Raw genomic sequence first — 26716 nt, 5'->3', positions numbered from 1 at the left:
ACATGACTTGGAAACAGTGTTTAACCATCCTTTTCCTGAGTTTTTAAACTGGGATAATGGGATTAAACCTCTGTCCTTCCAGGCTGCTTGTTGGGAGGGGATCAGGGCGATGCTGGGCCTGGATGTGAGATCCAGGAAAAAGCCTTGATGGTGAGAGATTTTCTTCTCCCCTTTTCTTTCCCTGGAAACAAACAGTGTGTGACTGCTGTAACTCAGAGCCTGCCCAGCAAGGCAGCTTGTTTACTGTTGTCTTTGGTGGCTTGAAGCTGTGTGGCCTTGTCCCCGTTCCAGGAAATGCATGGACACGGCTGGCTGAAGGAAAACCCTCACGCCTGTGCAGTCTGGGGTGGCACGGAGCCACCTCAGCCTCATTGTTAGCAGATTCCAGCCCTGCCCCGCTGCTCTGTGCCACACACCACGCTGGGACTGATGGCCTCCAACAAAAACCCTCTCCAGAGTCACCCTGTTCTCCCTCATGGAGCTGGTGGAGGCTCCATCCACCCCATGTTGGTTTCTCTCTGCATTTCTCCCACAAATGAGGGTGGGGAGAAAGGGAGAATGGTCCTGGGAAGGTCACATCCCTCATGGAACACCTTGGTGGCCACTGCTGGTCCCAAACCCAGCCCCTGGGGTTCACTCCAGACCAGCATCTTCCCCCAGTGAACCTCAAAAAGAAGGGAGAGCAGCAACAGCAGCTCAACAGCAGCATCCCAAGTGTCTGTGCCATGAAAGGAGCTGGAAAGAATGTGCCTGGCCACATGACAGGCCAGGCCATCGGGCTGTGCAGAGAACAGAGAGCCCTCAGTCTGAATTATTGGGAACAAAGTTGGCTCAGGAAAGCGTTTCCCATTGTACTGCTGAACGTTTCTGCTCATCACACAGCTCTGCTGCTGCTGCTGCACCCAGGGCTGGGCTGGGGATCACTTCACTCCCCATCAAAAGCAGAGTAGAGATCCATCAGCAGCATTTCAGACCTTTCTGCAGCATCCAGGCACTGCCTTGCCACTTTTGAAGATTTTCTGATGAGTTTTAAGCAGTAAAACTGAGTAAGGATGCCCCTGAGATGAGGCACATTTTGTGTCTTTGTGCACAGGTCACAGCTACAGCAGGTACAGAATGAGGAATTATGATTTGAGGAAATATTCTGCTTTTTCAAGGCTGTTTATTCACTCAGAGAATATTTCAGGCTGTGGATTTTATGGTTTGATTGTTGGTATCTTGTATCACAGGTCACAGCTACAGCAGGCACAGAATGAGGAATTATGATTTGAGGAAATATTCTGCTCTTTCAACGCTGTTTATTCACTCAGAGAATATTTCAGGCTGTGAATTTTATGTTTTGATTGTTGGGATCTTAGTATCACACTACAGCAGGCACAGAATGAGGAATTATGATTTGAGGAAATATTCTGCTCTTTAAAGGCTGTTTATTCACTCAGAGAATATTTCAGGCTGTGGATTTTATGATTTGTTGGTATCTGGCATAGCCTTGATCTAGGCCAAAGTAAAACATAGCAGGCTTCAATTCCTCGAGATTACTTATAAGATCAGAACCCAAGGATTCAATAAAATCTCCTGCACTTCAGAGTTTTGTGAAGTTACAGAAATCCCTCCTGCCTGCTCTAAGTGATGCCTTCCTGAGGCTGCAGAGCCTGGAACAATAGCTCTGACACAGGCACACTGCCCCATTCACTTTTTCTACACAATCTGCTGCTTCCTTTAGGGTCAGCCCACAAGAGAAAATCCACATCACACAGCTGCAGACACCAGAAGGCCATGCAGGGCTGTGCCTTGGCCATTCCTGTGTTTAATTAATTTCATTTATTCAACAGCAGTTTGGCAGCTGGCACTGAAATGTCTTTTAGCTGGAGAAGGGCAGAACCAAGAGCCCCATCCTGATTTCAGACAGGGATTTACTGACTGAGATGGCAGCACCTGAAAAACCTTGATATTTATTAATAACCTGATCAAAAATACAAAATTCTGCAGCATTTTTCCAATCCATTCAGATGCTAATACGCTTACAGTAATTATTTTTTCTCCTAACCACAGTTCATAGAATCATAAAAGTTGGAAAAGAGCTCCAGGATAATCAAATCCAATCTGTGACCCATCCCCACCTTGTCAGCAGCCCAGAGCACTGAGTGCCAGCTCCAGCCCTTCCTTGGACACCTCCACCACCTCCTGACCACCCTTTCCATGAAGAAATTCCTCCTGATTTCCAACCTGTTGCACGGCCCTAGTCAGCAACTCCTCATGGCATGGTTTGGAGTTTCACTCTCAGCTGGGAAAGGATATTGGGTAAATACAGTGAAAAGTGGCATTGAAACACGACAGAAACAAATGACAGGCTGGAAAGAGCCAAGGTTTTGGACACTGCTCACCTGTGGGTTCACCCAGAGCCACAACTGCAAACAGTAAAACATCCAGATGTTTGTCCAAACCAAGCTGGGCCCTGGCTGCAGGCTGGGCTGACAGGAAAGCAAGCAAAGTCACCACATTTACAGAGCACACAAACAGATCTGCACTGAAACTCAAGATGGGAAGAAAGGAAATAAGGTAGAGGATGTGATCCCCACAAATGGCACCAGAAAAGGGTCACACCTGAAATGCAACAGGGCAAGTTTGAGATGCTGGAAGTTTTCTTTGGCAGAGTCACTGGATTTTAACTGCTAAGGTCACCTGGATATCTTCAGCAGAGCAAGAAATATCCCAGAGTGAAAAGGAACAGCAAATGATCTCATTACTCAATTTGCCATCATTTGGAAGGGGCAGGCAGGGATGGATAATTATTTTTTTGCTTTTCTTTCCTCTGCTTTGGAAGCTGCTGATGCAGGGAGTGTGTTTGGGCAGTAACATAACCCTGGCTCTCAGCCTTGAATGCCAAGGGCTGCAATGAGACCCAGAGGGTTGTGCAGCCTGAGTTTGGGCTCAGTGATACTGGAAATCATTTGGAGCTGCACAAAGAATGGAATGGAACTCCTGATTTGTTCCAGACCCTTTGCTGACCTTACAAGAAGTTCACAGAATGACAGAATGGTTTGGGTTGGAAGGGATTTCAAAGATCATCTTATTGCAGCTCCTGTGCTGCGAACACGGACTGTGAACAAGGACACCTTCCACCAAGCCAGGGTGCCCCAGGCCTGTCCAGCACTGCCAGGGACCCAGGGGCAGCCACAGCTGTGCCAGGGCCTCAGCACCCTCACAGGGAACAACTCCTTCCCAAAATCCCACTGAAATCCACTCTCTGGCAGTTTGAAGCCTTTCACTGGGTCCTGTCCATCCATGCCTTATCCACTGTCCCTCTCCTTTGGGAGAAGGAGTCATTTCCATTTGGAAAGTGATGAGCTCACCCCAAAACCTTCCTCCAGGCTGAACAATCCCAACTCTCTCTACCTTTCCTCCCAGCAGAGCTGCTCCATCCCTCTGCCCATCCTGCTGCCTCCTCTGGTGCTCTTTGTCCTTCCTGTACTCCAAAGCTTTCCTTCAGCCCTTCCCTACAGGCCCACAAACGATGAGAACTTTATATTTAATACTGAATAAATGTCTGACCCTCGAGGCATAATAATCTGCTTAAAATATACTTAACAGTACTCCCTGGCTAAAAGAAAAAACTTTCCAACTCTTACTTAAAAAAAAAAAATCCATTTAGATGCTTACTTTGACTACGTGCCCAGCACCACTGGCAAAAGTGCTTCTGTTTAGAAAGGATGGCTGGGCCAAAATTTAACTTGTTTTTCAGGAATAGGAAACCCAAGAGGGAAAAAAAAAGGTAATAAGAGCCATAGCAGATAAATCATTATTGGCCATTCCACTGGGAGGGAATGTTCATGTCCAGGACAGTGCCTGGGAGCATTTTCAGCTGGAGAAGTTGGGTGGTGATGCCTCATCTTCCTCACTGGCATGTGGAAGAGCATCAGGGATGGTGACAAAGCATCAATCTCCAGCAAAGTCCCAAAGAATTCCATGCCAGACTGAGCACCAACAAGTTCTGACCATGGTGTGCCTGCTTTCCATTTCAATAATAATAATAATAATAATAATAATAATAATAATAATAATAATAATAATGTTATTTCACAGAGGCAAAGGAATCACATCCCATGAGAAGAGACAATCAGGAAAAGCAGCTGAATTATAAAATTATACAGCTAAATTATAAAACTATATAGCTAAATTCTAAAATTATAATTTTATCATTATCTGATCCATCAGAAAAGCAGTTTTTGGGAAAAGCAAATTGGGATTTGAAATTAGTATTTGTTTTCCTCTGAAATAAGAAATATAAGGTTTATCAAGGGCTGATTTAGCCAAAAGCTGAGAAAGGGTTCCCATCTTTCCCACCTGGTGTTACCAGCCCTCACTAGAGCTAGAACTAAGCCAGTGTCTCCACAGCCACTCTGCAAGGCACAAAAAGCATAATCTCTCTCTCCCTGGTCATTTTTATAAAAAATAAATTGAAAACTTCTAACAGGCAAAGCCCATTTTTCAGTAAACAGAATTGTTACCCTTAGGACAGATTTCCTGCTGCTGCCTTTTAACCTCACAGGTATCAAGGGGCAGGGCTTTAAGCCAGGCTTAACAAAACCACTAAACAGCACCAAAACCAGAGTGTGGGTAGTTTGTGGGCAATTATTTATGGAGAAATGGCTCCTCTGCCACTTGTGGGGACAAACCTTTGCATGTCCATGTGTAGAAGTGAGGAAAGTTTGTGCAGAAATTTGGTTTTGTTAAACCTGACGGTTACAAAAACCTTACAACTTCAGGTTGGTTTCTCACAAAACAATGAAAACACCTTTTCTGTGTTTTTTTTTCCCCTCCATACTCATTTGTGAGTATTGATTTCTCCTTGCCCTTTGTCCCTGTGGCTCTTGGCCAGCTCCACTCTCAGGGCATTGCCCCCAAGGCTCAGGCCCTGCAAGGAGGACAGAGCTCTGTGTGCAGCCCCCTGGTCCCTGTAGTCCAGGAAAGCTCTGTGCTGTGCCCCCTGCCACTTCAGGGCAGCAGGAAGCACCTGCAGCTCCCTCAGGGCACTTTTCAGCTGGCTCGCCCTCAGGCTGCCAGGCAGGTTCCCCACGTACACAGTGGTGGTGGTGTCAGACCCCTCAGATTTGGGATTTACAGATTTGGGATTTACAGATTTGGGATTTACAGGGTCACTCCATGGCTGGGGATTTGCAGCCATCACCTTCCTGTCTGGAATTGCTGCTCTGCTGGTGTTTGCCAGGGCTGGGTGTTCATCTTGGAGGGTGACATCCTTGCCAGCCTGCTTCTCCCTCCAGCGAAGAGTCTTTAGGATGGGGATTTTTCCCAGCATCTCAGAGCTGACCTAAAGAGGAGGAAGATGGATGTAATTATTGTAAAAGGATTTCTTGCCTTCCAGAAAAAGATTATGCTGTTTGTGCCACAAAAAGAGAGGAAGCTTATTATCCTCCTGCCATGCAGACAGCCAGAGCATTCCAAATGTCCCTAATTGCTGCTCTGATTGGGAAGGCTCCCTAAATACACACTCAGGACAAAAATAAACATCAGTGACTCCTGAAGTGAGCAGCACAACGTGGATCCAGCAGGCAAATCCCAACCAAAGGCAGGAATATTCCAATGTGACATTTATTTACCTCAGTGCTTTCAGATCTGCATTCTCCTTGTTCTCCCTCTGTGTTTGCTTTGACTGAGAGCCTGTGCTCCTGCCCTGGCAGAATCCTACACAATCCTTGTCCTGCCAGAACCCTACACAATCCTTGTCCTGGCAGAATCCTACACAATCCTTGCCCTGGCAGAATCCTACAGAATCACTCCCATAACAATACCTGTCCTGGCAGAATCCTACAGAATCCCTGCTCAGGCAGAATCCTACAAAATCCCTGTCCTGCCAGAATCCTACACAATCCCTGCCCTGACAATCCCCCTCCCTAACAGAATCCTACACAATCCTTGCCCTGGTAGAATCCTACACAATCCCTGCCCTGGCAGAATCCTACACAATCCCTGCCCTGACAGAACCCTACACAATCTCTGGCCTGACAGAACCCTACACAACCCCAGGCCTGGCAGAACCCACCCCAACCCAGCAGACCCTTCCATCCTGCAGGGCTCCTGGTGCTCTCTTTCCCCCAGCACAGGAAATCCCTGGCTGGCTCACACAATGGAGGAGCTGCAGCAGGAGCGTGCCTTGGAGCAGGGTTCCTGTGCATGTGGGCCCAGCTGGAGGCACATCCCCTGCTTGGGGCACATCCCCTCTGTGCCACCCGACCTCCCACGGCACCCACGGCTCCTCAGACCCCACAGGGAAGTGCTGGGCTGGAGCAGGGAACAGAAGTGCTGGGACACTGCACTCACACTGTGAGTTTGTTATTGCTGCCATCCATCCATCCGTGCCTGACCCAAAGAGCTTTTCTGGAAGGGCTCTTCCTCTCAACAGCTGAACCCCATCCATGTGAGGCATGAGATGCCCCAGGCTGCACTCAGGCACTGGCAGGAAATGCAGTGGTTCCCCAGCTCATGTGGTTGAGCTCTTGGCTTGCACACTGAGCTTGGAAAGAGGAGGAATTCCTGCTTGGCTGCTGGACAAGCCCAACATCCATCAACACCAGCTCCAATGCTGAAATGTAGGGAGCAAAGCAGAGCCTGGGGAGGCAATGCCTGAGCTAGCAGAGACCCAGGATGTGAGAGGGCACCATGAGCAGGCTGGGCTGGAGCAGCACCAGTACATCCCAGTATGCCTGCAGAGCTCCCAGCTCAGACCTCACCATTGGAATTAAACACCCAGAGCCTCTGGATTGCAGCTCAGACCTCACCATTGGAATTAAACACCCAGAGCCTCTGGATTGCTGCTCCTGCAGTTCCAGGCACAGCCAGCCTGTGTCTGCACAGCATCAAGCTCAGCTCCCTGGGGACACAAACCCAGCCCTGAAGTGACTCGAGGAACAGCCAAGGCAGGGTGGGGGCAGTGTCAGGATGAGGTGACAGGCAAGTCACTCAACAGCATTCTCTTCATCTTCTGAAGAGCAAACAAGCAAGGTTTTATTTCAGGCTGGAACTAAAAAAACCCATGATTTCCATAAAGCCTGTGCTAGCTCTGCTAACACAACATCAAACAGCAAGGACGTGCTCCAGGAGCCTCCTCACTCACAAAGGTGCAGAGCATTTCCACATTTTACAGAGTTATTACTCTGTGGGTTCTGGGACTGATTTGTTTTTCTCAGCCAAGAATTCCAAGTGCTGTGTTTGACAGCAAACCCCCCTTCCCTGAGTGATGCAACATCAAACCAAGGGCTGAAGGATCTCACTTTGTTTGTACTGGCCAACAATGAAGAAGGTTTGTTGTCCTCTGTCAAATTTCCATGTGAAATGGAATCTCTATGCTAATTAAACCAAACAGGAAAAACATTTTTCTGCTCTCATGCAACCCAATCACTCCTGGCCCCAAAGCACAGCCCAAGAACTGCTCCTTTCATCCTGAAATTAAACTCAGTTGCCAAGGGATGGCTTGGGTGTTTGGTTAGAAAGGGAAATGCCACCAAGGGCAAACTCTCAGGGCTTTGGAGATTGGGGAATCAGAGATGGGCACTGAGAGGATCAACCCTGGAATTCCCAGGACAATCCAAGGGCAGGGTTTAGATAATGCAGGGAACAGCACAATCTCCAAGGGACTTCCACCAGGCACGTCCTCTCACTACGGAGATTTTGGCATCAGCTGCAGCTCTTGGAGCTGCTGTTTCAGGCTCCTGGCAGCCTCAGGAAGATGCAGTGACAACAGCATTTATGTTTTAGGAGGAACTTCTGCACAGAAAGGGAGATCAGACATTGGAATATCTGCCCATGGTGGAGTCCTCATCCCTGGAGGTGTTTATGGAAAGACAGGACATGGAACTCAGCAGTCTGGTCTGGGATCTGTCACAGGTTGGACTTGATGATTTTGGAGGTGTTTTCCAACCTCAGTGATTCTGGGATTTTTGTAAGGGCTGTGAACTCTTTTCTTTAAAGTTCTGATCAAATGAAGTGATTCTGTCATTGCCTCAAAATCCAGCCCTGTGCAGGCACAACAGCAACAGACCTTCACCAAAGCAACAAAGGCAGCTGATTTAAGACTTTTTTCTTTTGTATTAGCAAAGATTTGTAAAAAACATCAGACAAGTTCTGCCACTGTCAGCTAACACCCTCCTGTCACAAGAGGCACAGGGATTTACCTTAAGGGCTTTTTTCTCTGGGTTCTAGGAGAACACTTCAGCTGGACCAAACCTTCTAAACCCTTCCTTGTTTTCTCTCATTTTTATGCCACTGAAAGGCAGAAACTCCATTTGGGGTTTCAATTCAACAAATAAATCCATTGGGGTTTTGGGGTTTTTGAGTGTGAGAACTAAAAGGGCAAAGGGGGCAGTGGGTGGCAGGGGAGAGGAAGAAGCTTGTTCTGCTCTGTTGCAAGAGAGCAAACAAAAGAACCCCGTGATAGCACAATGTGTTGCTAATTACAATGATGCTAAAAGTTCCTTTTGTCCTGTGAGCTGGGGAGGATTGCAAGGATTTATTTCCATGTGGAGAGAGGCCAAAGATATTCCTCCTCTCTTTCAACAAGCTGCACACTTCTGGGATGGCTGGTCAGTCCTCTCTAACCTTGCTCATCCTTATTCCTGTCCCTGCCTACTGCTTTAGGCTAAGCCAGAATTTAGGGACATTCCAGCCCAGGTCTGGTTGATCCATCTCTGTGAACATTGGCAAACCCAGCATTGGAAGCTTCCCCCATCCCTTTAAAACCAAGGCCAAACCATTTACTGATGTTTTGAAAGCTTGGATTGAGTGTTGGGATTTAGCTTTGCTAGTGAAACCAAAGCTGAAGAAGTTCCCTGTCATCCCCTGACCACCAATTCCACACTTCAGCCCTCTGGGGTTGGCCAAAGAAATGCTCATGGGTCTGTGCCATGAACTATTCCCTATTATCCCCTGACCACCAATTCCCAGACCAATTCCACACTTTGGCCCTCAGGGGTTGGCCAAAGAAATGCTCATGGGTCTGTGCCATGGGTCTGAAGTGATTTGGGTTAAAAATAACCCCACCAAAGCAAATTAATCATTTAATAATCCCTGCCATGGCTGGGAGAGCCTTGGGGAAAGAGGACAGCAGGCTGGATAAATTCTTCTGACACACAATTACTGGGAAAGGAGCTGAGGAGGGAAATGTGGCCCCTTTCTGACAGAAACTTGAGGGAAAAAAGTCCTGGATGCTGAGTGCACTTAACCCACAGCATCCATGGCTATGACACCTGGTTTGACCCCAAAATGTGGTGGCAGATGGATCCTGCAGCATCCCTGCTGGACACCAGGGCTCTCCTCATCCTCTGCTATCCCAGACCTCTGATCAGAGCCATTTCCAGTATTGTGCTGTGGAGAATGAAGGATGTGTTTGTCCTGGGTCAGAGTGAGAAATGCTGACCCCTGAGGCAGCCAGGGCAGGGCAAAGAGCACTGAGACCTCCCTGGAGTGAGGGATGGGATGGGATGGGATGGGGTGGGATGGGATGGGATGGGATGGGATGGGGTGGGATGGGATGGGATGGGATGGGATGGGATGGGATGGGATGGGATGGGATGGGATGGGATGGGATGGGATGGGATGGGATGGGATGGGATGGGATGGGATGGGATGGGATGGGGTGGGATGGGATGGGATGGGATGGGGTGGGATGGGATGGGATGGGATGGGATGGGATGGCAGGCTGTCCTTATCCTGCTATTTCATTCTGCTCCTCATCTCACTGACACAGGAACACCTGGATCTTGTGAGCCCCCACCTGGAATCCTGTGCTCAGCTCTGGTGCTCCCTGCAGCAGAAAACCATGGAATGTTGGATTGAGTCCAGAGGAGGCCATGAAGTTGGTAGGAGGACCGGGACACCTCAGTCCCCCTCCCAACTGCAGCTGTTCAGCCTGGAGACATCCCAGCACCTTCCAGGATCTGAATGGGCTCCAAGAAAGCTGGAGAGGGACTGTGACATCAGTGACAGCACAAGGGGAATGGCCTCAGAACGGAAAAGGGCAAAATTTAGTTTAGATAGAGAGAAGGAATTGTGCCCTGTGAGGTGGGGAGGCCCTGGCACAGGTGCCCAGAGAAGCTGTGGCTGCCACATCCCTTGGGGACATTTGGAAGTGTCCAAGGCCAGGCTGGGGAGCACTCAGGGACAGTGGAAGGTGTGCAGGGGCTTGGAATAAGATTCTCTTTCAAATCCCTTCCAACCCAACCCATTCCATGATTTTAAGATGGAGAGTGATGCTGCTGCCCTGGCAGGCTGCAAACAGCACCCAACACTTCCAGGGCTGCAGATCCACCAAGTGGGCAAAAGTGCTTGCAAGGTTCATCCTCAGAGGCCTCTGACCCCAGATTGCTCAAAACCTCCAGCACAGACCCAAATTCTTGTGCTGTGTCCTCTTTTCATGCTGTGTCCTCGTTTCCAGGAGCTCTGAGCAAACAGGGATGTGTGGCACAGACAAGGCCAGCACAGCAAGGCCAGCACAGTTGAACATTTTATCATTCATTTGCACAAAATGTCCAAATATGTGCACACAACCCAAGGGCACATTGCTGGGAGCTGGCAGCCTGCTGGTGTCCCTCAGGAGAAACTCGTGCAGCCCACACTGGGAATCCATCAGGGCCTTCTGGGGACTCTGCAGCGAGGCTGAGCTTTGCAAAGGTGCTGAGATGTGTGAGCAGGTGTGGAAACATTCCCTGCCCCAACCATCCCAAAATCCACACCAAAACAAAGCCCTGCCTACACTGGCTGCAATTTGCCAGCTTGGATGGGTGCATTTTTTGAGCTTTCCTTTCCAGATGTTCTGTCACACACCCAAAGCTGCTGTTTGTTGTTTCCCTCTCTGCCACTGGGATTCCCCCCCATTTCATTTCATTTCATTTCATTTCATTTCATTTCATTTCATTTCATTTCATTTCATTTCATTTCATTTCATTTCAGGAAAATTCTTTTCCTACTCCTACAAAATCCTCAGCAAAAGAATTATTTCAAAGCCAGAAGGAAATACTTGCTAAAATTTAGTGATTTTTCCACCAACTACTCTCCTTTCCCTTTTCACGAACTCAAACATTTTAATTTGTCTGCACAGTTTCAATTTAAAATAAGCACAGCACAAATAACTTGCTAATTGGGACAAATATAATAGCCAGTGTCCCAGATAAAGATCACAGTTACCCATAGAAAATATTAAATGAGAAAGCAAGTAGCTTCATGAATTTAGAGTTCCCAGAAACAATGGGTTGGATTTTCATGACAGATGAAGCCAAATAATTCTCCACTGGCATCCAAATAAAGTTCTCCAGAGGGCTCAGCTCTCAGCAGCTCCTGCTGCCCTCCAGTAACTCAAATTGATGTCCCAAACCTCTGACCTCAGAGAGACAAAAGTTCCACAAACACCCCCCAGCACTGGGGATGTTGAAGTGTTTCTGGAGTGCCTGATAATGATTCTTTGGTGTTGATGACGTTGTGGCTCTTCCACTTCCTTGGAAGTCTTTAAACAGCTCAGAACACACAAAAGCACTCCAGGAAAATGCAGCAGCTCCTTCAGCATGGATTTGTTTGCTGGGTGAGCTCCTCCTTCCCTTCCCTTCCCTCTGGAGCTGAGTGTGCATTACTGACAGCACATCCCCACAACAACCCTCAGCTGTAATCCCATATTTGCAAACACCTGGATTTCAAACCCCTAAACACTGTCCAGCCCTGCTCCCCAAGGATCAGCTTTTTTTAAACAATGGATTTTCCACCTCACAGGTCCTCACAATGAAGTTAAGCTACTCAGTGTTGACAAAAGCCCGTGTTTAGAAGTGGATGATTTATTTACTCACTGCCTCTTGGTTCATTTCGTTTTGCTCTGAGGAACAGGAATGCACCAGCAAAGCCAGGATTTGAAGGAGAAAAGGATGGAGAGAAAATGATGGAGAAGTAGCCAGGAAAATCCAAAGGACAAACACTAAAATAGCCCCTATCAAATGCTGCCTTTTTCACACCCTGTGATTAACCAGACCTCCCACCTCCAAACCCCTCTGTGCAAAAACTGAACACCACACACTAAATGAATGTCACTCATTTCCCTGGGGACAATGGTAATTTCTGCTTCATACAGACACCACACTTTGTTCTGATCCCAAAAAGACTGAGAAGTGATGATTATCCCTGGTCTTCTCCAATATTCCTATTTAATCCACACAGCTCCAAACAAAAGGTGTTAAATCAACACTGAAATATTCAAATAAAGGGTCAATCTGTGCTCCATTCTCAGTGAAAGCTGCAGAAAATTCAGTTTCTGCTAAAGGCACAAAAAAAGAAATAAAAAAGTGTCAGCAAGGCCACTTACTGAGAAGTCTGACACCAAGGCAGACAAACTGATCAAAAATATGTTGGCAAGAATGGATGGAGCACAAGGGGTAGGCCTTCAACACAATTACATTCAATAATATCCTAAAAAAAATTACAATTCAAAAATAATTCAATGGAAAAAATGCACTAGGGCAGACAGAGCTGTTATTTATTTATTTATAACCTCAAATCCTCAACCACAGGCAGGGTAAAATGCTCTCCCACTTCTGGAATAAAAATAGTCCTGGCTAGAATTTGTTTGTTGTAGATACATTACCTAAAGAAATTTAACTCTTTCAGCTGGTTGGTAAATTTTAACAAATTTTGATTTCCTTCCCTGGGAGTATTCCCTTAAAATTGCTCAGTTTCTGTAAGATGTGGGTGCACAATTCCTCAAATGAGGATTCCTGCTGTAGTCACTCATGCAGGACTGGGTCTGCTCCCTGACTGGATGATTTCAGAAATGAAAATCCAATGAAAAAGAGAAAGCTTTCCCAGCAGGAACCTTCAGTAAAACAATTCACTCCAGGCTTTCCTGAAACTACTTGGGAAGCTGAGGAAGTTTCTGACACTGGGCAGGGGGAAAAGGCCAATCCATAACAGAATTACCAATAAATAAAGATTCATGTTTAAAGTCTGTGTTCTTCCACCTGAAATTGAGCTGCAGCCACAGATTTATCCCTGGAAAGTGAATCCACTGCAGGGACAGGAATGTACCAGCAGCAGGTTGTGTTTTCCCTTCACAACCAGAGCAGCACAGACTTTACCCACCAGTCCCACCCCTGGGACACTTCAGGATGGGGCAGCACCTCCTGATAACCCATGGACACAACAACCTCAGATGGAGGGAAATATCTCCTCACCATTACCCCTAAAACCCCACTGCCCACAGATGCTGCTGCTTTGTTTCACCTGACAAATACACCTGCTGTTTTACCAAATATTTCTAATTTTAAAAATTGTTTCTATATAAAAATGGGGGGTTTAGCAGCAGGTTATTGGTACCAGTAAACCACCAACAGCAAAGGTTTAAGATTTGATTGAGATTGAATGTGGTTTGTGCCACCAGCAGCAAAGATTTAAGATTTAACTGGATTAAACTGAACTTGGTTTGTGCCACCAGCAGCAAATATTAGAGATTTAACTTGATGAAGATTGAACTTGGTTTGTGCCACCAGCAGCAAAGGTTTAAGTTTTAACTGGATTAAACTGAGCTTGCCTTGTGCCACATTATTCCCTGAGGTTTTGTTAAACTGAACTTGCCTTGTGCCACATTATTCCCTGAGGTTTTGGTCGTTTGCAGTGGGTCTGGATGGTCCTGGTTGGAGTGAGGATGTAATCCACAGTTAAATCATGGTCACCCAGCAGCTCCTCTGCTATATCAAGCACCTACGAGGCAGAGATTTGGTTAAGTAGCTAAAAACAAACTCCCTAAAGCTGTGCCCCATTCCTGATGTCTTGTCACATGAAAATCCATCAAAGACAATGGGAAGGAAGATGCCAAACCAGCTTCATTCCATGTCTCCTCTGCAGACAGAGCAGAAGTGTCCCAGAGCTCCCTCCCAGCTGCACAGGGGATATTTGAACATCTCAGCTCACCTGGCAGTCGTGCACAATGGTCACCACAGGTGTGTCCTCCTGCACTGCCCCCATGGACACCATCATTGCATATTCCATGTCTGCATAACCTTCCCCTTTGCCAATTCTCCAGCCTAAAGCACAGAGAAGTGTGGGAAAAAAAAAAAAACCCAAACAGCACAGTGGAAAGTTGTTAAAATGGTGTAATTAACCCAGCAGTCTGCAAGCTGTAACTCTGGAAAAAATCAGATCAGCAACTCTCACAGAGTGCAGCTTTCCTTGAAATCAGCACTGAAATGAAATAAAAAAAAATCAGTTTTAATGACTCCTAAAAGATCCCAGAAGCTTCCAATTCAGAATAAACAAATTCAATGTAATTAACCCAGCAGTTTATTTAGCAATTGTATTTAGAACCTTCTATTCATGTCCCACAGGTTAATGTGGGTAAAGAGGAGTCTGGGTCACATATAAAAACTGTGTTATTTAGGCAAGGGATAAAGTCAGTGGAAAATTTTCAGCACCAGCAGGTTTCCAAAATACTAGAAAATGCAAAATCTGATCCCCAAATAGGCCCTGAATCAGCAGGTCTAACACAAGGCCTTTCACACAGCCTGTGTGAGCAGAGCAGATCTGTGACAGGGAGCCTGCTTGGATTCCTTCAGAACACAAAGAATTGCTTTCCTCAAGAAAAAAAACCACTGAAATAGCCCCAGAACATCTCTGAGGCCACTGCTGTGTGCCCCCTGCATCCTGAGGCACCCCTCCTTCCCTGGCAGCAGGGACTGGGCACACACAGGGGCAGAAGCCAAGGCCACAGCTCAGCTCCAAGGAGAAATCTGGGCTGGGATTTGGGACTTTCTGCTGCAAGTTTCTCCTCACCTTTTTCAGAGACAGCCACTGACCCCACAACAACCAAGTCCACTTGTGCTTTGCTATCCAGCCCCACAGGCACGCTGAAGTCTCTCACACCCTGCAGGAAAAAACGACATTTGAGGTTTGCAGAGGACACAATCTTCCAAGGACTGAGGCAGAAATCCAGGGTATTTTGATAAATCCCAGTAACTCCCCACGTTTCCAAGTGTCTCTTCCATGTTTAGCCAAGCTGTACATGTCTGGGAAGTTATCCCCCAGGGAATCCTAGAATAGATTCCCTACTAGAGTGACAGGAATTTTGGCACACTGCAAGGAGAGCTGAGGGAGGTGGGCACTTTTAGAGGCAAGGTTTTTTATGTAGGATCAAAAGCTGATATTTTGAATTTTTTTTTTTGGAACTCTGTTCCTAAAAATGAGGACAAGTGACACTTCCTATTTACACTTCCCTACTCTACTAAAAGCCTAAGGAATACCAGAGCACTACAAATGCTTCAATTAATTCTGAAATACAAATCACAAGTTAATTTAGACATAGACAGCTACAGCACAAAGAAATCTGGAGTTACACAAAGTGATACAATTATTTTTTTTCCTCTCCTCTCTTCTCTCCTTGTTCAACCCCACCCACTCCTCTTCAATCTGTTCTCATCTTAACGAAAATTCTGCCCAGATTGCAGAAATTAAAAATTATCTTTACTTGGGTTTTTAAATATCAGAGGTTTAGAATTATTTAAAATCCATCTTGTGATTCAATCACTCCCAATAACTGTGTACAGCACACTGCAAATGCTCCTCACACCAACTCTAATTATAATTATAAATTACCAATATTAAAATCCCAATAAAGAGCCACACATTTTCTGTGCAGAGCAGAAAGCCCAAGAATTCAGTAATTTGTGGCTGACTATCAGCACTAACACCCATCAGGCACCTCCCAGCAGTGTGGTCAGGATTGTTTGCACAGTGCTTTGTAAATACAAACTGCCAACAGCATTTCTTCATTAGTGGGCTGGGGGAAAAACCAGACACAGGGTGGTAAGAGCCCAGATCAGACAGCAGGCCAAGAGAAAGGTCTCTTACAAAAGTGCTCTTCAGCCCTGAACAGCTTCATTAGTTAATGACCGCAATAGAACTCTCAACAAAGAAAGTCACTACTAATTACCAGCCTTTACAACCTCGGTTGTTTACGGGGTTGCTGCAGAACTTTATTGCCTTTAGCAGGAGATAAAGGAGGAAACAAATCCCTGTGGTAAGCTCTTCATGTTGGCTTTTCATGGCAAATAAAGATGTAAACGCTGCAGGGCTGGCTGGCCACAGCCCGAGGCTGTGCGGAGAGGTTGGAACACGAGAGGGCAGCAAGAGACCGCTGCAAAGCCGACCTCCCCACGTGGCTGCATGCAAATGTCTCAATTCACGGCTCTCCGGGTCTTGGGTTCTATAAAAAAACTCCATTTTCCTACCTGGTAACACCTAAGAGCACTAAACTATTCCCCAGAGGGCTCAGCAGCCCAAAACTGCAGGATGGAGGAGCATGAAGAAAGATCCAACTCACCTCAAGTCATGATTTTCCAAAAGACACTGAGAAATATCAATTGACAAATATCAATTCAAATCCCTTTCAACCCTGCTAAGACTGAATTTTCTCCTGATTTCAACATTATCAATATACACAAAGCCAGGAATAACATCCTAACATGAAGGTATTTCAGTTTTAGAAACCTCCAGCTGGTTCATCCTAAGCCCACACTGTCCCAAGGTTAACTCAGCCCCCCCTGATGCCTCAGTCCCACCTGAGACAGATGTAGCACATCTGTCAGACAGATGTGGCACATCTACTCAGCATCTCCTTAGTTGAAGTTGGTAACTTCCCTATCTGGCAACACCTAAGAGCACTAAAATATTCCCCAGAGGGCTCAGCAGCTCAAAACTGCAGGATTGAGGAGCATGAAGAAAGATGTTACTCACCTTAAGTTATGATTTTCCAAAATCCACTGAAAAATATCAATACTGTCATGCTAAGACTGAATTTTCTCCTGATTTCAACACTATCAACGTACACAAAGCCAGGAATAACATCCTTACAGGAAAGTATTTCAGATTTTCCAACTTCCAGCTGGTCCATCCTAAGCCCACACTGTCCCAAGGCTAATTCAGCCCTCCTGATCCCCCATTCCCACCTGAGGTGTGGCACATCTCCTCAGCACTTCCTTGGTTGAAGTTGGTAACTTTCCTAGCTGGAAAGAGCACTAAAATATTCCCCAGAGGGCTCAGCAGCTCAAAACTGCAGGGTGGAGGAGCATGAAGAAAGATCTAACTCACCTCAAGTCATGGTTTTCCAAAAGACACTGAGAAATATCAATTTAAAACCCTTTCAACCTTGCTAAGACTGAATTTTCTCCTGATTTCAACATTATCAATGTACACAAAGCCAGGAATGACATCCTAACAGGAAGGTATTTCAGTTTTTCCAACTTCCAGCTGCTCCAAGGTTAATTCAGCCCTCCCTGATGCCTCAGTCCCACCTGGGATGTGGCACATCTCCTCAGCATCTCCTTGGTTGCACCTGGAGGGGGAACAATCCTGTTGAACAGCCCAGTCCTCAGACGTGGTGTGGGAACCAGCAAAGTCTTCCTTGCCTGAGGAACCACATGAGAAGGTTCATTTTATACCGAAGAAATGTTTTTATTGTCATACAGTAAAAACTACAGGGCCAAATATTTAATTTTTAATGTTGTTGGTGGTGAAGGGCTTGTAAGATTAATTTCCTCCAATACAGGAAAATTCCACAAAAAGGTTTATTGAAGAAATAAAAGGTAAGACAGACATTTGAAGATATTTCAGGAGATACCTTTAAAGACAATTCTTCCTTTACAGCTATGTCTCTAAATAGCTGTATGAGATAATAGTTTCAGAGTGACAAAGGGCAGGGTTAGATGGGATATTAGGGAGAAATTCTCCCTGTGAGGGTGGGGAGAGAAGGTGCCCAGAGAAGCTGTGGCTGCTTCTGGAATGCCCAAGGCCAGGCTGGACAGAGCTTGGAGCAGCCTGGGTGGTGGAAGGTGTCCCTGCCATGGCAGGAGGCTGGAACTGAATTATCCTTCAAATCCCTTCCAACCCAAACCATTCCATGACACTTTTTGTTTTGAGGTGCACATAAACCCCTTGAAGATGCAGTGCCAGGTGTTGCTGAGGTGAGCTGTATTTTCTCCTCCAGCCAGGTCTGGGAAGCTCTCAGAGAAACCCATCACACCTGAGAGAGCCCAGCTACCCCAAAGAGCATAAAATCAGCAGGATGGCTCTGAGGCAGTGTTGGAAACAGAAAAAGTTTTAATAACAGGCAAAATAACAAAGCTCTTACAGAGACAGGGGGCTCTTGCTTCTGGTAAAAACACCCCACAAAATGGATTATTTCCTTTGTTCTCTTCTTTTTTTAGTGAATTACCTAGGTGGGACCTTTTGGCTTCTGTCCAGTTGGGTTTGAGGTGAAGTCCCCTATGAGGTGGCCTTTTATCAAATTGAGGAGAGAAATTTCTGGGCTTTTTGAGGACACAGAGGATCATTTATTCACTCAGAGGACACATCCCAGGCCGTGCTGTTCCCTCCCAGCCTCTCCTCAGGGCTGCCTTTACCTGCAGAGCTGCCAGCCGGGCGCCTTCCAGAGGTTTGTCAGGATCCACCTTCACCTCCCGTGCTCTGCTGAACACCTGCAGCTCCCTGAGAGAGCAGCAGGCCTGGAGGGAGCCCTGGCACAGGGAAGGAGCCAAGAGCAGAGGATTTGCACTTACTCTGAGCACTCTCACTTACTTCCAGCGTGAGGAAGCGGGCGTTCCTCTGGGGAGCATCGGGGTTTATTTTTACTGCTCGGGCAGCTCGGAAGTGCTGCAAGCCCAGGAGCCTGGTGGCAGCGTGGGAGGAGCCCTGTTTGCATAAAATATCAGCTCACAGCAGAAATGGGTAATGAAGAACCTCTCGCCCTCTGGACAGGCTGGTTTCTGCAGATTTTTTATTGAGGGGTGGCTAATTTTCTGTGAAATGTCCAGTGCCAGCTTGGACAGGGGTGGGAGTGGGATAGTGAAGGTGTTGCTGCTGAGGGAGCTTTAAATTCCCTTCCAATTCAAACAGAATCACAGAATCATGGAATCCCAGAATGACACAATCACAGAATAACGAGGTTGGAAGAGACCTCAAAGACCATCGAGTCCAACCCATGCCCTCACACCTCAACCAGACTACAGCACCCAGTGCCATGTCCAGTCTTCTTTTAAACACATCCAGAGATGGTGATTTCAACACCTCCCTGGGAAGAGCATTCCAGAACTTTATTATTTTTTCGGTGAAATTTTTTTTCCTAATATCCAAACCGCTCTGTGGCTCGGGAATTGACAAGGGGGTTTTGTTTGCTTTCCTTCCAGGGCTGCTAGGTGCTGCCCAGGGCACTGGGCGGGCACTGAGGGGGAACTGGGGGAAAACTGGAGGGCACTGGGGGGAACTGAGGGGAACTTGGGAGGATCTGGGGGGGGAATTGGGGGGAACTGTGGGAATTTGGGAGGGACTGGGAAGCACTGGGGGAGCATGGGGGGGGACTGGGAAGCACTGGGGCGGCACTGAAGGGCACTGGGGAGGAACTGAGAGCACTGGGGGAGAACCAGGGGGAAACTGGAGGGCACTGAGGGCACTGGGGAGGAACTGGGGGAAACTGGGGAGAACTGGGGGGCACTGAAGGGCACTGGGGAGGAACTGGGGAGAACTGGGGACACTGGGGGGGGGAATTGGAGGGCACTGAGGGGCACTGGGGAGGAACTGGAGGCACTGGGGGCGGCACTGGGGGAGAACTGAGGGGCACTGGGGAGGAACTAGGGGAGAACCGGAGGTACTGGGGGGGCACTGAGGGGGAACTGGGGGGCACTGGGGTGCACTGAGGGACTCTGGGAGGGAACTAGGGGTTCCGTGAGGGCATTGGGGGGCACTGGGGACACTGAAGGGACACTGCGGGGCAACTGCGGGCACTGGGGGGGCATTGGGGGGGAACTGGGGAGAGCACTGGGGGCACTGGGGAGCACTGGGGGGGATCTGGGAGGGCACTGAGGGGGCACTGGGGGGCACTAAGGGGGGGATCTGGAAGGGCACTGGGCGGCACTGGGGGCACTGGGCGCCGCTCCCGGCAGAGCGGGGCAGGGAAGCAGCAGCAGCAGCAGCAGGAGGACGCGGCCCAGCGCCGGCCGTACCTTGAAGTTGGGGATGCGGCCGCGCACGGGCCGCGGGAAATCGGCCTCCAGGTGCTCCCACACCTGCTCCCGGATGTCCCCCTTGGAGCGGCCCGCTGGGGGCAGCGCCGCCGCCATCGCCGTGACGTCACCGCCATCCCGCACCCGCCCGCCGTGACGTCACCGCCATCCCCGCCCGCATGCCCGCTCTCTCCGCCGCGCCGTGACGTCAGCGACGCCCCGCCCCTCACTAACTCATCACCGTGGCGTCACCACCGCGCCTGCCCCCTCAAAATAGTGACGTCACTGCAGATAAACCAGGCCTCTCATAGTATCAGCGATGAGGGGCGGAGCCTCCACGTTGGCCACGCCCCCGGTGGGAGCGCGGCGGCTACGGCGGCGCTGAGGGCTCAAAACGCCTCGAAGACAAAGTTGGGGAAGCGCCGTGAGGGAAGGTCGCTGAGGGCCCGATTTATTTATGGAATTAAACATTAAAAAGGCTGTGCTGGCGCACTAACGGGAGATTATACAAACATCACGGGCCTTCCATCACGTTTTATGGCTGGGAGTAAAATTCCACCTCTCTTTTTGTAAAAATATCCCTCACATTAGTTGATTTTCCATTTAGAACTGGCCGGTGGTGAATAAAACAATGTCCAGCCTCTGCGTGGGTTCCCCAATCTGCCGCCTTCCCACAAGTTCATTTCTTGCTCGCCTTTAATTGGATAATAAATGATTTGTTTGTGCGATTTATTATTTATAGAATTAGAGGGTTCTACTAAAACCACCACAAAAAAAAGGAGTTTGAGAATCCCGACATTCCTGAGGAGGGATGGAGGGGTCATAGGAACAATGAAATGGCGAATAAAATTCATGAAGGTTTATTTTAAAGCGTGCTGGAGAAGCGGGGAGATGTCTTCAGAGTTGGTATATTTATTATTATTTATATTATGTTGTATTGTATTGTAGTATGTTGTATTGTATTATATTGTAGATATGATATTATATTATTTATTATCATATTTATTATTATACCCCACTTGGCTGGGATGCTGCGGATCCTCGTTCAGAGCCAGCCGCAGCTGTGCCACCGCAAAAAATCAGAATAAATTGGGACGCTCCTCTCTGACGGCTGCAGATGCAAACTCCTTTTCTGAGTTGTTTTCTCTCCACAAAGACCATGACTCTGCTGAATTCAGGAATTTTTCCCTCCAGCTCTGAGCGATTCATGTGCATCAATGGGTCTTGGCTGGACTGGTGCCAGACAGAGCACTTTCCTTTTTCCTTTCCTTTCCTTTCCTTTTTCCTTTCCTTTTTCCTTTCCCCTTTCCTTTCCTTTCCTTTCCTTTCCTTTCCTTTCCTTTCCTTTCCTTTCCTTTCCTTTCCTTTCCTTTCCTTTCCTTTCCTTTCCTTTCCTTTCCTTTCCTTTCCTTTCCTTTCCTTTCCTTTCCTTTCCTTTCCTTTCCTTTCCTTTCCTTTCCTTTCCTTTCCTTCCCTTTCCTTCCCTTTCCTTCCCTTCCTTTCCTTTCCTTTCCTTCCCTTTCCTTCCCTTCCCTTCCCCTCCCTTCCCCTCCCTTCCCCTCCCTTCCCTTCCCTTCCCTTCCCTTCCCTTCCCTTCCCTTCCCTTCCCTTCCCTTCCCTTCCCTTCCCTTCCCTTCCCTTCCCTTCCCTTCCCTTCCCTTCCCTTCCCTTCCCTTCCCTTCCCTTCCCTTCCCTTCCCTTCCCTTCCCTTCCCTTCCCTTCCCTTCCCTTCCCTTCCCTTCCCTTCCCTTCCCTTCCCTTCCCTTCCCTTCCCTTCCCTCTTTCTTCCCTTCCCTCTTTCTTCCTCTTTTTTCTCCTCCTCTTTCCTGCTTTCCTTCTCTCTTCTTTCTTGCATTTCCTTTCCTTCCTTCCTTCCTTCCTTCCTTCCTTCCTTCCTTCCTTCCTTCCTTCCTTCCTTCCTTCCTTCCTTCCTTCCTTCCTTCCTTCCTTCCTTCCTTCCTTCCTTCCTTCCTTCCTTCCTTCCTTCCTTCCTTCCTTCCTTCCTTCCTTCCTTCCTTCCTTCCTTCCTTCCTTCCTTCCTTCCTTCCTTCCTTCCTTCCTTCCTTCCTTTCCATTTCCTTCCTTCTCTTTTCTCTGCTCCTTCCTTCCCCACTTTTCCTTTACCCCCTCATTTTCTCCACTCACCCTCTCTCTCCGTTGTTCCCACCTCCATCCTCTCTCCCTCTTTCCCCCTTTTCCTGCTCGGTGTCTCCCTGTCCCTATCTCCGTCCGTCTGTCCTGTCCCCGTCCCCTGCCGTGTCCGGGCGGTGCCGGGGAGCGCTGCAGTCCCCCGCGATGTCCCCTGGGGGGCGACACACGCCGCGCGGAGCCCCCGCGGGCAGGTGAGAGCGGAGCGAGCCCGGGAGCGGCACCGGGAGCGACAACGGGAATAGAACCGGGAACTGTCCCGGAGCGGCACCGGGGAACGGCCCGGGAATGATACCGGGGATGACCCCAAGAACAGCCCGGCAACGACCCTGGAAACGGCTCCGGAGCTCACCCAGAGCGGCCACGGGAACAACACCGGGAACGGCCCCCAGAGCGCCCCGGAATCTCCGCTGCCGCTGCCGGTAAAGGCTGCGAGAGGAGAAACGGGCGAAGGGAGCCCCGCAGGGAAAATCCCGCATTTCCAAGCGCCTCCGCTCCTTTCCCCGCGCTCCCCCCACCCCCCGTATATTTCATAATACGAATTTTTATTTTATTTTGTTTTGTTTTATTCAAGCCATTCGAATTTTGGGTTTTTCCGAGCCCGCTGGTTCGGTCTCTGCTCGGTGCCCAGCTCCAGCAAGCAAAGAACTTTTGCTGCTTCTGGGGGTTCTGTAGAAATCCAGCTCGGTACGGTTTTCAGCGAGGGGAGGTAAGATTCCATCAAGGATATTTCTCCAGGCTTCTAGGAAGGGACAGCACTGCGACACCGCAGGGGCGGCTTTGCTCAAGCTCTCTTTATAAAAATTCCAACATTTTATAAACGTATATCGTTAAAGAAATGCAATTTGCGTGTGTACAATGAGACGCGCGCCGAGCTGTACGAGAAATGTGATTTATTTGAAAACCGAACATAAAAGTGTGAAGTCGTTCTCAAATTATTCCAGAAAAAAAAAAATAAAAGTTTTCTCTTATGGTCATACATTTGCATGAAAAGTATCAGCTTATCTCGCTGAATCCACTATTTGTTTTCCCAAACAAAATATCCCCGCACATTTTCTCGGTGGATGAAACCCTCCCCCGAACATTCAAAATTATTTCCGTCAAAACTAAATAACAATTTTGAAACCCGAAGAACCTCCCCAATCAATTTTTCCACCGCAGATCATTTTTAACCATCCCTCCTTGTAGAGGATCTGCCTCATAATTTAATTTTTTCCCTCCCTTTAGTTATCGCATAAAATCGTTTCCTTTCTTATTAAGAAAATCTCCGGTAATTAAGAGCCCCGCCGGGTTCCCACGAACGGGAAAGGGACCCTCGGTGCCAGCAGCCGCCCAAAATCCCAGCCCGGCTTTGGGGGCAAAAAATATCTTTGTTTAAAGCCTTACGAAACCGCACAAATTGCAAGGAGGGCAAGGCAAAATTACAGTGTAAGAAACCCAAAAATCACCGCTCGGGAATCACAGCGGCAGCAGCCAGGCTCGGGGAATCACAGCGGCAGCAGCCAGGCTCGGGGAGGCGGCGGGAAGGAGCCCGAGAGAAGTGACAGCAAAATCATTCCGACCTTATCTCGCTCTTTTCCAACTCAAATCGATTTTGCAGCGCTATTTTTTATTATAGATATATTCTGATTTTTATTTTTTTTTTCCCTGCGGAGCGGGGAAATCGCTGGTTTCCCACCTCGGTTTTTTCTCCCGGCGGATCCACGCTTCTCCCGGGTGGAACAGAACAATTCTCAGCAGTTTCCCCCAACACTTGAGTTTACACTTGATCACCGTGCGTCCCTAATTGTCCCGCTCTGATTGCCTCTAATGAACTCATTAGGCACAAGGCACAGGGGCGGATTTCACAGCCACGAGAAAATCCACCTCAATGCCCGGAACGAAAATAAAATACAGACACTTAAATGCGCTCGCTGCTTTTTGTGAGGTTTGTTGGGTTTTTCCTATAATAATAAAATATCCCCAAACTCCCCCAAAAGCGGCAGAGCCCGCGGAACCCACAACATTCAAAGCGCTCTGAACCCGCAACGACGGCACCACCGGGGCCGAGCCGCGATGTCCCCGCTACGGTGCGAGCACCCAGCGGCTTCTCCGGATGAATTCCATATTAATACATTTAAAACCGTGACCGCACGCACGGCCGGGCACCGGGACGCGGGGAGGACACGGGAACACCGCCATCAACCTGCCCGCACTCAGCGGGGCGGGCAGCGGGCAGCGGGCAGCGGGCAGCGGGCAGCGGGCAGCGGGCAGCGGGCAGCGGGCACATCCCCGGCCCGGCTCGGGGCTGTTTTTGGGGCAGGACCGGCGGGCCCGGAGGTGCCGGAGCGGGGCTGGGGCCGAGGGTACCGGGGGTGCCGGAGCGGGGCCCGGCCCGGCAGCTCCGCCGCGTCCCGCGCTCCCATTGGCTGCGGCCGCGGCGCCGCGCGCTGCCATTGGCTGGCGGCGGCGCCGGGGGGCGGGGCCGGCGGGCAGTAAAAGCGCGGCGGCGGCGCGGGGCGGTTTTGAAGCTGCGCAGCGCGGCCGGGAGGGAGCTCGGCGGCGGCTCCCGCACCCCTCCGGGGGCTCCGCACCGCTTCGGGCCGCTCTCGTGACAACGACTGGGCTTTCCGCGAGGCTGCTTTTTCGGCTTTTTCTTTCTACGTTTTTCCCCAAATTTTTAAAATTTTTTTATACTTTTGTTTTGTTTGTGCCTTTTTTTTTTTTTTTTTTTTTTTATTCCCTTTTCCTGCGAGAACAGCCCCCCCCCAACCATCAGCCCAGCTCCCCAGCGGGCCGTAGGCGTGTGTAGCAGAATCACTGTCATACAGAGGGAGGGAGAGGCCGCCAGAGACCACCCTGCCCCCGGCGACCCGGAGGATGCCGCTGCGGTGCCGCTGCTAGAGGACACGCTGGGATTGAGCTCGGCACCGAGACTCTCTCTTTCTTTCTCTCCCGCTCTCTCCCTCTCTCCCTTCTCCGCGGAGGGGTCCCGGACGGGGGTGAGGCCTTTCCACCGTCCTCCTCTTCCTCCTGTCTTCGGCGGCCGCGGGCAGCCCCTCTCCATGATGCAGGCTCGCTACTCCGTCTCGGACCCCAACGCTTTGGGAGTGGTGCCGTATTTAAGCGAGCAGAATTACTACCGGGCTGCCGGGACCTACGGCGGCATGGGCAACCCCATGAGCGTCTATTCGGGCCACGCCGAGCAGTACGCGGCGGGCATGGGGCGCTCCTACGGCCCCTACCACCCGCACCAACCCACCGCCCCCAAGGACCTGGTGAAGCCACCTTACAGCTACATCGCCCTCATCACCATGGCCATCCAGAACGCCCCCGACAAGAAGATCACGCTCAATGGGATTTACCAGTTCATCATGGACCGCTTCCCTTTCTACCGAGAGAACAAGCAGGGCTGGCAGAACAGCATCCGCCACAACCTCTCGCTCAACGAGTGCTTCGTCAAGGTGCCCCGCGACGACAAGAAACCGGGCAAGGGCAGCTACTGGACCCTGGACCCCGACTCGTACAACATGTTCGAGAACGGCAGCTTCCTGCGCCGCCGGAGACGCTTCAAGAAGAAGGACGTGTCCAAGGAGAAGGAGGAGGCCCGGGAGCGGCTGCTGAAGGAGCAGCCCAAGCCCCCCGGGCTGCCCGGCGCCGACCTCCCCAAGGAAGCCTCCTCCTCCTCTTCCTCTTCCTCCGCCTCGGCGCCGGCCTCCGAGAAGAAAGTGGTGATCAAGAGCGAGACGGCTTCTCCCGAGCTGCCCGTGATCACCAAGGTGGAGACGCTGAGCCCGGCGAGCGGCGGGCCCGTGCGGGACAGCCCCCGCAGCGCCGCCTCGCCGCCCGCCGCCGCCGCCTCTCCGGACGCGGCGCTGCCCGAGCATCACCCTGCGGGCAACGGGCTGCCGGGCTTCAGCGTGGAGAGCATCATGACCCTGCGGACTTCCCCCGCGGCCGAGCTGAGCCCGGTGAGTGCCGCCTCGGGCCGCACGGGCGGCGGGCTGGCGCTGGGGTACCCCGCGGGGCAGCCGTCGGGCTACGGCGCGGCTTGCGGCCAGGCGCTGGACACTAGTGGGAGCTACCACTGCAGCATGCGGGCCATGAGCCTCTACAGCGGCGACAGAACGGCGCACATGTGCGCCCCGCTGGAGGACGGCATGGCCGAGCATCCTCCGTCGCCGCTGGGCACGCTGAGCCTGCCCGCGGGGCAGGACGGGGCGCTGGGCACCGCGCATCCCCACGGAGGAGGAGGAGGAGGAGGAGGAGGAGGAAGCGGAGGGGCGGCGGCTGCGGCGGGGGGACAACCTGCGGCTTCTTGGTACCTGAACCACGGCGCTGAGCTGAGCCACCTGCCCGGGCACACGTTCGGCTCTCAGCAGCAGACTTTCCCCAACGTGCGCGAAATGTTCACGTCGCACCGGCTGGGCATGGAGAGCGCGGCGCTGAGCGAGCACCAGGTGAGCAGCAACTCCGCCTGTCAGATCCCCTACAGATCCGCGCCCTCCCTATACCGCCACGCCGCCCCCTACTCCTACGACTGCACTAAGTACTGA

At 49.9% G+C, this 26716-nt stretch overlaps 2 protein-coding genes across 2 annotated transcripts; one reads left to right on the top strand and one right to left on the bottom strand.

The window, feature by feature from the left end:
* Positions 1 to 4136: 4136 nt before the first annotated feature.
* MTHFSD (methenyltetrahydrofolate synthetase domain containing) lies at positions 4137 to 20150 on the bottom strand. Its single transcript, XM_058033977.1, has 7 exons — positions 20034 to 20150; positions 18438 to 18551; positions 17331 to 17444; positions 14815 to 14905; positions 13957 to 14069; positions 13621 to 13746; positions 4137 to 5329 (listed from the first exon to the last, which is right to left on the bottom strand). The coding sequence occupies exons 1-7, from the start codon at positions 20148 to 20150 to the stop codon at positions 4826 to 4828; spliced, it is 1179 nt and encodes a 392-aa protein (XP_057889960.1). The 3' UTR covers positions 4137 to 4825.
* Positions 20151 to 25225: 5075 nt separating this feature from the next.
* On the top strand, positions 25226 to 26716 carry FOXC2 (forkhead box C2). Its single transcript, XM_058034259.1, has one exon. It carries the CDS (start codon positions 25226 to 25228, stop codon positions 26714 to 26716), a length of 1491 nt encoding a protein of 496 aa, XP_057890242.1.

This window comes from Melospiza georgiana, chromosome 14 (assembly GCF_028018845.1).
Source record: "Melospiza georgiana isolate bMelGeo1 chromosome 14, bMelGeo1.pri, whole genome shotgun sequence".
NCBI lineage: Eukaryota > Metazoa > Chordata > Aves > Passeriformes > Passerellidae > Melospiza > Melospiza georgiana.
The sequence above is the reverse complement of the archived record's forward strand: the minus strand, read 5'-3'. Positions and strand labels throughout refer to the sequence as shown.

Bases quoted from the DNA above. Each gene is read 5' to 3' on its own strand.
- MTHFSD (XM_058033977.1), bottom strand. From the start codon at position 20,150: ATGGCGGCGGCGCTGCCCCCAGCGGGCCGCTCCAAGGGGGACATCCGG. The intron at 14,906-17,330 runs GTGGGACTGAGG...TTTTTCCTGCAG, and splicing joins GGAGATGTGCCACATCCCAG to GGTGTGAGAGACTTCAGCGT. The intron at 5,330-13,620 runs GCAAGTTCAGTT...CCTCCTCTTTAG, and splicing joins AGGGAATAATGTGGCACAAG to GTCAGCTCTGAGATGCTGGG.
- FOXC2 (XM_058034259.1), top strand. From the start codon at position 25,226: ATGATGCAGGCTCGCTACTCCGTCTCGGACCCCAACGCTTTGGGAGTG.